Here is an 11,450-nt window from a genome sequence, read left to right as displayed (position 1 = left end):
TTTGTTCTCGAAATTTGTAATACTTTTGCTCACATTTTTATTTTGAGAGTAGAACTTTCTTCTCAAAACTTGTAATGCTTGTACTCAAAACTACTTCTTGCACTCACGCTTAGTCTCTACTCACTTAACATTGAACTGCCTTTTGGCACAGTCGCTTGGCAACCTCTTAGCCAATAGAATGTAAGTGTTGTACTGGGTGCGTTTGTTTCCTTCTATTGGGTGTGCCTGTGTGGCTACTGTTGATTGCATCAACCTGCGCCACCCACTGGATGTAGGGAGAAACGACGTCAGCTTTCTGCTCTATGCGTAGTACTAAATATCTGCCAGCAGTGTGCTACTAATCGTTAACAGCTACTGATCTTAGATGGATGAACAAACTGCTGCCCATCTATCTAAAAGTCCTGCTTTCAAAATGAAAATGTAAATAAAAATAGTAAAGTTTTAGGAACAAAAGACATCAAATCCTGCTTTCAGACAAAAAATGTGTGCTCTTGGATTATGGCAGCAAAATTCCTCGGTAGTCTCCCTTTCTGTCAGTGGGTGGCAACTACCACAGCTGACTGGACCTGCAAAGATAAACTCCCAGCACAACTCAAAGAGAACACAATAGAAAACCTTTCAAGATTTGAGGACAATTTGTGTGGGGAAAAATAGGTCAAAAATCACTCCTGAGCTCTAAAAACAGGACATGTCTTCTCCTGCCTCTTCTCTGTTACCTTTACAGCCACAGCGAGTCATCCTCCTCCATCTAACTTCTTCAGCGTCCTCAAACAGGACAGGTCTAGAAGTTGTCATTGTCAAAAAAGGCTTTTCCACCAAATATTTAATACATTTTATTTAAAGTGTGTTCAACACGCATTCAGTGTCACTTTGGTGAGAGTTTTGTCAGTTGCCCCAATTTGAAAGATGTAACAATGACATGAAACTGGAAGTCATTCTTGCTCAATTTCTACAGTAAATTATAAAATAGTTCAAGCTTTCACTGTGGTTCATTAAATGTACTCTGGTTGCGTAACAGAAAGCCCACTGACTGTGAGGCTGACATGATATATTCACTTAGTGCCAAAGTACAAGACAATGAAATAATTACATATTAACTAAAACACTTGCATTTTGAATACATTTTTGACATTTAGCTGCATATTTAACAAAATATTTCGATTAAATGACATTTAAATTCTCTTTTTATGATTTCATTAAATTGAATTTTGGCACTTAAGCACCTCTATAGGCAGGACACCCACATTAAAACAGCAAACTTTTCACTTTTCTGCCACGATAAAATTAAATACAAATGTAAAACCTGTGAATATAGGTTTTTAGCATCAAAAGAGTTTGACCTACTCTATTTACAGTCTTCAGACTGTCACATAGCAACAGTCTTTAGTCAGAGGCCTCTTCAGATTTGTTGCGAGACTGACTGCTAGCAGATGTCCCTCCAGCCAACGGCGCCATCATCCACGACGACACTCTGAAGACACTTGCATGATTTGAGTTGCATTTAATTTCTTTGGAGTAAAGAAAGTATTTTTGGATTGAAGTTTCACTTGATTGCACATCACAGTTCACCCACCGGCCCAAAGCAATGAACACCAGTACAGGAAAATAAGTTGACACACTTTATTCCTAAAACAGAAGCCACACCATCAACAGCTGGCGTGGGATTCATATATAATTATTTATATATATATTTATATATTGCAGTTTGGTTTTTGTGTCTAAATGTGTGGTATAAAATATTATATACAACAATGTACCTCTTTATTTGAACACAGTGAAGTTCATTGCTGTACAAGTCCTCTGTAGCTACAGCTTTGCTGCAAGTCCTTCATGCTCAAAGGCATGAAACATAATTCTCCACTAATTCTTCTGTACATTGTGACAATACAAATATTCTGTCTCCATTACAAAAAATAATACTCTAAAAGCAACCTACTGGGACTTTTATTTTTATGGAGTTTTTCCTTTTTTTCCGGTTTCTCTTATTAAGACGATTAACTTATGTCTGAGACCAATTGCTTTAAAGCAGGAAGGCTGATATAAACCTTCATTTTTAATATATAAAAGGTAAGAAATATGACAATTTATACATTTAGAAACTTACAATAAATAAGATAGATGCAGGCATTTTTCATTTGGATACTATTTCATCTAAAGCCTTAAAAAGGAATTTCTCGTATGAAAACCAGAGATCCATTTTTGTTGAGTTTTTTTTTCCTAGATCAAATATGTCCCTTTTCTTCCAATAGCTTTACAGATAAACTCTCTAATACGGACTGGCCAGTGACTCTGCTGCCATGCTACATTACCATGACAAGAAATCTGTCATTTCTCTCACGCTCATTTATCGGGACTCTGCTTCGAGCTCCTCCCGTCCCTCCGCTCTCCGTTACTCCCTTGTTGCCAACGAGTCGACTCTGTGGACCTGTAGCAGCCACAGGGAGATGGGAAGCAGGGACTCCATCTGGGTACAGGATCCAGCTCTGTACTCCCGGTGTTGTCCTCGCACGACGCGACCGGTTGCTTTGCTCCCTCTCTGAAACGCGTCTCCGCCGCCAACGGGCCGCTGGTTACAACATGGTCATGATGAAGTTGTACATCTGGTTGAGCACCACAAAGTGAATAGGCAGACATGATCTTCGGTCCTGCGTTGCCGGGTCGCACGTCAGCCAGGAGAGAGCGTTGTACTGCTCCAGCACAAATCTGCTCCGACACACACACACACACACACGCACACACACACACACAAACTCAGTTGTGTTCTCATTCAATTTAAAAAGAAGCTCTGAAAATCTATGCAGCAACTAGGTCTGGGTGATGTGGCTTAAAAGAAAAAAAGAAATTCAGATTTTTTTACTTCATACCAGATACGATTTTAATTGATTATTGTTGCTCGGGCTGAGCAATAAATCGATTTTTATCAACTAATCAACATTTTGGCTTTTCAAGATAAAATTTTTGGAAAATCTTTTCTTTTTTCTACCAGTAAACTTTTTGTGTTTCCATAGTTCAGAGTGATGACAGAACAAGTCTGACAGGCATGTTTTAAAGCTCCTATTTATTTGGACTTAGAATATTAGGGCAGTTATTTTAATATGATTTTTTTAAATTGCCAGAATAAAGTCATAATGTTAGTAATTTTATGAGAACAAACACAAAAATCTAAATTAAAAAAAGGAATGTTGAGCATCTTGTGAAGTTGTGTGTCTTGTATTGGTTTTACAGGTAAAGAAATACTTTGTCTTTTAACACATCAGAATCAAATCATTTGTATCAAAGACTTTGAAACGGTTGAGTTTGTCTATTTCGAAAAAAGAACCACACTGATTGACCCGGTGGTGTCATGAAAAGAAAGTGAGAAAAAAGATAAATCGATAAAAACTGTAAAATGGATATGGTGTGAAAGATTTTATTTTTAAGCCATATCACCCATCCCCTAATTACAAATGACCCCCAATTTCAAGTTAGTTGATGTAAAAACCACATTTACAAAGATTTGTAAAAGTGGCTTTTACTTCCATCCTCCCTTCTATGAAGGTGTATTAGGGCTATGAGAGTTTTTTTTTTTTAATTACTAGAACATAATTATAATATTGGCAGAATAAAGATGCAGTTTAGCAGAAGTAACGTCTCAATATTATGAGAAAAAAAGTTGTTTTAATAAGAAAAAAGCTACAATAAAGTTATCAAAATATGATGTTACTACCAGAGTACGTGGGGTTCTTTCTTCAAAATAGACACACGTTTTCACAATCATTTCAAAATCCTGCTGCTGATAATAATTTGATGCTTATGTGTTAATAAATTATGTATTTCTATTAAGTATCTTAAACCAAAGTGTAACTTCACAAAAAGCTCAACAATCCTCAATTGTACGTGGGGCTTGGAACCCGTTGAGAACTGCTTGCAGTTCTAGTAATTTTTTTACTGTCTTGTTGGAGTACTCATAAAATTACTACTTTATTTCCTAATATTACAACTGTATTCCGGTAATTTTATGACTTTATTCTTGTAATTAAAAAAATAAAAACATCCCAGACTGGCCCAAATATTCTGTCGTATCTGAATATGAATTTAAAGTCTAAATAGAAGCTCTAAAAGTTGTCAAACAAGATGGCGACCTGGGCATTTTGTCATCACTCTGAGCTATGGGCACTCGAGGAGCGCATGGGTAAAAAAAAACAACAAAAATACAAACAAAAAAAAAAACAAAAACCCACAGCTTTTTCAAAAATTAAATAATCAAAATCCAAAAAAATTCAACTTACAGCCCTGATAAAAACCAACAAGAAGTTATTCAAACTTTGCAGGAAAATTGTGAGGTTTCACAGGAAATTCACTCTAAAAATGGAAACGGGGCTCGCCAAAAGCCAGGAGGGCGGCAATAGTAATCTGTGCTCGAGTCCAGGTGGAGAGCGGAGTGGAGTTGTTTACCTGAGCACATCTGAGGTCTGATTGGAGTCGAGGGGGTGGGAGTGCTTGCTATGCAGCAGTTCGTCTGATTGCACAGAAGACACATGTAGGTGCAAAGAGGCCTGAGAGAGGGAGAACAAGGAGAGAGCCGGTGTCACACGCCACGCCATCAAACGATCTAACCTTTTATTTCATCTCATCATAATAATTATTGATATTTTCACTGCAGCGGGATAGCCACGGTGAGTGTGTAGCCAATTCCAGAGGCAATAAATATCCCCGGCAAATCACTGTGCAAATATACAAGCTTGGACTTAACTGGAATATAGGCTCACAAAGCTCTGAATGCGCCGCAAGTAATTTACATTTCACAATCTGCTCAGATCTTTTATAGTGTTTTCAAAGGCTTTTTGCAGTTTTATGGAGTGTTGCATACTGGAAAGAAAATCTCATACACCACTATAAGCCATTATTTTAATTTCAGATTATTTGTAATAAGGTTACTTTATTAAAAATCAATCTGCCTGACAGTATTTCAAGTACAATGTGGAATATGTAAATATCTTGCCCCAATCTCTATTCCATGTTAATATATTGGGGTATCATTGAAAAGGTAGTTTGTTTCAGTAGCTACTGTATGTTCAAAAACTAGAAGTCATATGGAATATAGATGGCATTCCTTCATTTTGATATGGCTACAGCAAAAAACAAAACAAAAACAAGAAAATCAACAAGCTGCGTTTCTCAGAAAATCAGAATACAAGATATCAATAAAATCATAGTTTTTTCACATGAAATGTGGATAGTGATTGTAACAGTTTGCCTGACAGAAGGTCACTTGCTGTTCTCAGACTTCTGTATCTTAGAATATTAGTGGAAAGTTGAGTGGAAGGGGACAAAAGTGTAGCAAAAAGCAGCATAAAAAAACAAAACAAGAGATTACTGCAACCAGGGTTTCCCCCAGAAAACTTGTTGAGCCCGGTGGTCGAGGCGTCGAGTCAGTTAACCGGTGGTCCACTGTGTTTTTGAATTAAAAGATGTTAAGTTGACAGGAAATGTAAAAGTATTTCTGTGTAATTATATGTTACGGGAAAGGATCTCCAGTGAAAGGCTATTTAAACCCACAACAAGTCTCAAAAAAACAAATTTGCACTTCTGTTTAATCCAAACTAAGTCAGCGGCTCCATAAGGCCCCGAAGGGCTTGAGGGGCCCCATAAATGCTAATAATTTAAAACAGACCACAGATACATAAATGTAACATTTGTTCATTGAGATTATCAATGCTGTTAAATTTTATTCAATTGTTTAGGCATACATAAATTAAATTTTTTAAAATTGTTTAACATTTAAATACAAGATTTTAAGGAGCTGGCAAGGTTACTTTGTAAAACTTCAAAGAACAATATTCATAGTTAGATTGTTTTGTTTCCATAGCAACAATCTGATGCTGTGAGTTTAATCTTTGAATTTACAAATACAAATTAGTAAACTGTGATAACTTATTGCTTTTTAGGCTGGCCAATTAAACTAGTCCCTTCTCCCATATTTCACTAAATCTAACACAGAAGCTGTTACAGCTGCTGATGTTTTTTAGCAACAAAAGGGGCCCCTAAGTCAAAGTCTGCTCAAGGCCTCATACAGCCTTGGACCGGCCCTGCATGATGAGGTAATCTGCTGCACTACGCAGCAATGGGTACGCGCAACAAACGGGAGATTTAATTCAATGCTGCTAATGTGGCTTTAGTAGCTCTTCCATTTTGTTTCTGTTGAGTTTTTAATAAGCGTCACAGAAACTATTCTGGTTGGTCGAGTTTATGGGACGAGTTTCTCAGATCGCCGTGCGGCCACACGCATTAACTCTAAGTAGACAACGCATTTGATATGGTTTGATGCATCGTGAAACCGGAAAAATAATACTAAGAATAATAATAAAATAATAAAATCAGCGTGATGCTAGACTCCGAGGAGAGCGCGAAAGCTCCTCACCGGGCTGAACCTGCATGATGAGGATAGCGCTGCTCGTTATCCACAAACGCTCTGGCCAACCGGGACCATAAACTTTACAGGAAAGACAGACGCAGAGCCACACGCTAGGCAACGCGTTGAGATGTAAACACCGCATATAATTGTTCGTTTACAAAGATAAATCATTCTCACCGTTCCACAACGCGACCTCTGAATTCGCTACAAGTTATTCCTGCGGTTCACATGGAGCTGCACAACCAGAGCTAACGCGGCGGGTTTTAAACTCTTACCCAGAGTTCTCCAAAGGATCATAATTCCTCACAGTAGGTTGATGTAAATATCCATACAAGTCAGCCTGTGTAAAATTGGGTGAAAGGAGGCGCGCGGGATCCGCGCTGAAGTAAAGCAGCGGCAACGCGCAAGGCAAAGCGCAGAGGCAAAGTGCAGAGGCGCCAGCTGTGTGATTGTTCCGCGCGCTGCTGGCTTTAAATGCATAAACTATAAACCCATTATAAACCTATCCTTTAGGAATAAATCTGCTCTGCTAGTGAAATGCTAAGAGGAAAAGAGACGCTTGCAGCCTGGCTTTTAAAAAGAAAAGAAAAAAGCGATTTGATTTTTTTTAAATTATTTTTTTATTTTCCTGGAAACGTAAACAGCAACGCTTAGCCTGGCGGCGGGGCTAGTAAAGCATGGCGGGCCGCCAGGCTTATAATACACTGGGGGAAACCTTGTGCAACCTTATAGAATAAATAAGTTTTACTTTGAGTGGAATTACTGGAACAAATCAAGTTTTCACTTGTCTTCTAATTTTCCAAAATTCACCCGTCTGTAAAGCCTGATAAGAAAACAGCTCAATGGGACGAATGAGCAGGTTCTGTCCAGCAAATAATGCTAGCAGCACCTAATGTTCTGATGTTAATCTGGGGCGTATCTGATTTGAAGAACCGGTAAGAACACCAGATACAGGTCGATTAGATTTACATAAAACCTCTCTAAGCTCTTTTTTAACCTAGATTGTAATTATTTTTTTAAAGTGTAAGGCGCTATAAGCACAGGTCCGTGGGGGCTACCTTGAGGAAGAGCGGACACTGGTTCTGAGCCTGTGAACAAGCTGACCAGAACCAGTCGGGCAGTGGGCCGGCCTTCGCAGTGGAGACAAGGTAGCCGAGTGCCAGGGGTTGCTGCAGCAGATTGGGAACCTCTTCATGGGACTCCATCCGGTCTGTGCTCTGACCCTGCAAAGCAGGTGAAAGCCAGACATTAGCTCTGCTAGCGTGAAAAAATGCGACGTGTGCGCGCGTGGTGACCCACCTTGCTGCCATCTGCTCCGTGGTGGTAGTGATGGCTGGGGGAGTGCACTGGGGAAGTGGTGGGGGAGATGTTGATGATGTCTGGGTCCAACTCATTCTCCTGGTCCAGCAGGTCAAAGATCCCAATGTCAGACCCGTCTAGGTTCAAGCAGAAAAACAAGTTACGTTTAGGGACGCACCGATCAACTTTTTTTCACTTTTGATATCGATACAGGTATCTGAGGTTTAGTATCAGCCGATACCGATCTGATACAGAAAAAAAAGAGTGCAGAATCTACCTAAAATGTTTCCTTTTTAAAAAAAAAACAGACATAAATGTACTGAATTACAAATTTATTTGACAAACACACAGATAGCTTCACAATGTTTGCCCAAGCAAACATTGGGCAAACTTAATTTCACTGAATATATAAATTAAAACACAAGTTTAATTTATTCATTCAGTGCAATTAAGAGCTTAACAGCCGATAACAAAGCTGAAACTGACAAAAGCAATAGGTCGACTACCTTAGTCAAACGTGTAAGAACAAAACATAGAAGCAGGCAGGATAGATTAATACCTAATCTAGAATTATTTTTCAATATCGGGACCAAAGCAGATATTGATTTCGGATCAGTGCATCTCCTTTTAATGACCAGTTTTTTATTGTAAAAGAAGGAACTGAAATGCAAGTAAAAATAAATCATAGAGGAAAAAAGGTGAAAGGCCCTTAAAGGTTTCTCCTGACAACTAAATAAAAAGACAATATTTGGAAACGAGCAGAAAGGAAAAAACAAAACATAAAAAGTAGCAAAATGTAATGAACTAACCTGAAACAAAAAAAAATTAAGAAAATAAAAAAACCAGTGAGAGCAAGACGGATGAGGGAGCGCCACTGACCGGTGGTGGGGTTGAGGATGTCGATGTTGGTGTCGATGTTAGTGTAATTGGAGCTGGCGACCTGGAGAGAGGCGGAGGTGGGAAACACCAGGATGTGGGTGCAGGAGGTGTCCTGCGGGGTGTTGAGCTGCGACGTCTGCATGTTCAAGGTGGTGCTCCGGCGAAACACGGAGCCTGTGGAGACGGAGTCTGGGAGGAACAGAGAGACGGAGAGTCAACAAAACACCACGAGAAGACGGGGAACGGGACGCAGGAGGGGGAATTCCTTCACACAGCTTAACCAGTTTCTGAACGCCTCAAACGTCCCGTACGCTTCTGGACATCAAGCCAAGGCTAATATCAAACAAAGATAATTCGAATTGAAAAATACTTTATTGATCACAAAGCAAAATTAAATGTCGTTCCTGTTTGCAGGAAAGATCTCTTGAGTCGTAGAATCAATAAATCACTTAAGTAGAACCTATCTGACAACATGAAGTAGGCTAAGAGACTTAAAAAAGTAACGCTTGAAGAAGTTGAAGAAAAGTAGTATACATCTAGAAATCATTTCTGAGGCTTCCAGACTCCAGAGAACCACAGTAAGATCCATTATCCACAAACGGAAAAAACATGGATGCAGCGGCGGGCCTTCCAAGATTAAAACATCCAAGAACGATCCAGAAGGTCATAAGAGATCTAAAGCACTGCAGGCCTCACTTGCTTCAGCTGGCATCAGTGACTCAACAGTAAGAAAAAAATACAAGGAAAAAAAAGTGAGACCTCTAATAAAAACCAAAAAGAACACAAATACAAAAAAAACCCAACAACAAAAACAACATTACGCAAGACATTTCAGGGGAAAAAAACATCTAGTGGAGCGGTGACACAAAAAGTTAAACATTTTTGGAAATTGTCCCTCTTGTTGGATCTGAGGCTGCGTTCACACAGCAGGACATATTTAATTTAGAGGAGGGTAAACAGATTGGAATTGGGTTGTTGCATATGGGGAAAAAAAGGAGAATTTGGGTCACATTCATCTGCTGTGTGGACATTGCCATACCGAAACATGATACAATAAAACATGGCGGTGTGTAGTGTGATGGTTTGGTGCTGCTCTGCCTCTTCTGGACGTGATTTTGATGAAAGGGCAACTTCAGGCCATCAGCTTGAGATTCTCAAGAGCACACAAGTTATTCAGATAGTTTAAACTTAAATCTGACTGTTGCATGACCATAAATGTGTCACTCAATTCTGCAAAATTTCTCCAAACAGGTTAACCTATTTTACGATTTGAAATATTTCAACGTAAAAGAAGCAAAAACTGAAGAAATCTATAGAAGATTTAGACTTGAGCAACTGAACAAGCACTAAAATGTTTCTTTACAACATACAGATGACGTAGCAACGCTGCCGTAGCACCTGTTCGGTTTTTGTTTTGTTTTTTTATCTGAGGTTACGCTTTCCAAACAGGTGATGTTCTCTGCTGAGCATAACTCTACATAATCCTGGCATGATGACTGACACTTCCCCCAGCTTGAGTCCCCAAAATAAACCCATCGATCTGGCTCTCCATCACTGAAACGAGATCGATGGGCATCTGAGAGGCAGTGCTTCATGAGAGAAAGGTACAGCAACGTCTCCACCATCAATCTGCTCTGGACAAGGAGGCGGATATGTTTGTGATATGCGGCCACCATCCATCATGCCCCACACACACGCGCGAGCGCACACACGCACGCACGCACACACACACACACACACTAAAAGTCTGCTCCTTCAAAGCGGCCGATTTAAGAGGCGCACATTGCAACTCAAACACAAAAAGTCATATTCGTAATCGTCCCCTAGACGATGATGTGCACGCGTCGTACCTGGCATGATGATGAAGGATCCCTGCGGCTCCATGGCGACCAAGCACACGCTGAGGATGCTGGGAGTGTCGGAGGCGGAGATTCCGCACATCCGACACATTTCCTTCAGACGTCGGCTGAGTGACTGCAGGTTTCTCCTGCTCAACAAAATGCTCCAGTCTGAGATGTGGAGACAGGAGAGATGAGAAAGTGATGAAGTGCTGCTTCTTGTTGGAACTGTGCACTGTGAAAGATGCAAACTGATCTGTTTCTGTTGACGTAAGTTAACTTGAAAAGTTTTTTTTTATTACCTTTTAACTCTCCGTGCCCCATCCTGCCCAACCGGCCAATCACCACTCTCCAGGGAACGGATGTCATCTGCACTAGTCCCAAGCACCAATCCCACAGCTTCTGCAGGCCCAGTCGACGTACGGAGCCTTTTTTCCTCCGAGCTCTGTGCAACACAAAAAACTTTGGGTTGGATTTACCACAGCAAATAATTATGGTATTATTCTATCAAATATTCTAATGATTAATTGATTAATTGGATAAGAACATTGGCAGATTCTGCAGATTTTTCATATGTCCACCATAGTCTTGTTTATGCCATATTAGAAATACAATAATATATCAAAATGAACAAATAATTAAATTCATTTTTTAAATAAGACAAACATTCTAATGCCTAAAATGCAATAGCATGGCTTTCCTAAAGTGAACACTTCATTATTTGTAGCAAAGGAAGCAACTTCAGCTAACAACATCAACATGTAAAAAGTTAACACAAAGTAGAGCTGATCTGTTGATTAATTTTTTGGGTAAACCAATTAATAACCGCTTAGCAAGAGGTGTTTATTATGCTATTTGTGCAGTTTTGGCCAGACCTGTCCCAATAACAAATTTTGCTGGATGATAAATTCTCCCAGTCATTATTGCAATGTTGTTGTTTTGTGAGGATTTTTAAGAATTACGTTGATATTGGCATAATAATGCAAAATACCCCTCTCAAAGACCAACAAACTTCAATTTTATAAAGAACAGGTAGCACT

The 11,450-nt window shown here is 39.5% G+C and overlaps 1 protein-coding gene across 1 annotated transcript in view; it reads right to left on the bottom strand.

The window, feature by feature from the left end:
* Positions 1 to 1,606: 1,606 nt before the first annotated feature.
* Positions 1,607 to 11,450, bottom strand: part of med13a (mediator complex subunit 13a) — a 94,625-nt gene continuing 84,781 nt past the window's right edge. The window contains exons 24-30 of the mRNA XM_008428196.3: positions 10,713 to 10,855; positions 10,423 to 10,581; positions 8,573 to 8,761; positions 7,694 to 7,830; positions 7,453 to 7,617; positions 4,435 to 4,535; positions 1,607 to 2,703 (exon numbers count right to left, since the gene is read on the bottom strand). Of these exons, the coding sequence (XP_008426418.1) occupies positions 2,571 to 2,703; positions 4,435 to 4,535; positions 7,453 to 7,617; positions 7,694 to 7,830; positions 8,573 to 8,761; positions 10,423 to 10,581; positions 10,713 to 10,855 (1,027 nt within the window). The 3' untranslated portion in view covers positions 1,607 to 2,570. The remainder of the gene's footprint in view (positions 2,704 to 4,434; positions 4,536 to 7,452; positions 7,618 to 7,693; positions 7,831 to 8,572; positions 8,762 to 10,422; positions 10,582 to 10,712; positions 10,856 to 11,450) is intronic.

This window comes from Poecilia reticulata, chromosome 14 (assembly GCF_904066995.2).
Source record: "Poecilia reticulata chromosome 14, P_reticulata-male-v2, whole genome shotgun sequence".
Lineage (NCBI taxonomy): Eukaryota > Metazoa > Chordata > Actinopteri > Cyprinodontiformes > Poeciliidae > Poecilia > Poecilia reticulata.
The sequence above is the reverse complement of the archived record's forward strand: the minus strand, read 5'-3'. Positions and strand labels throughout refer to the sequence as shown.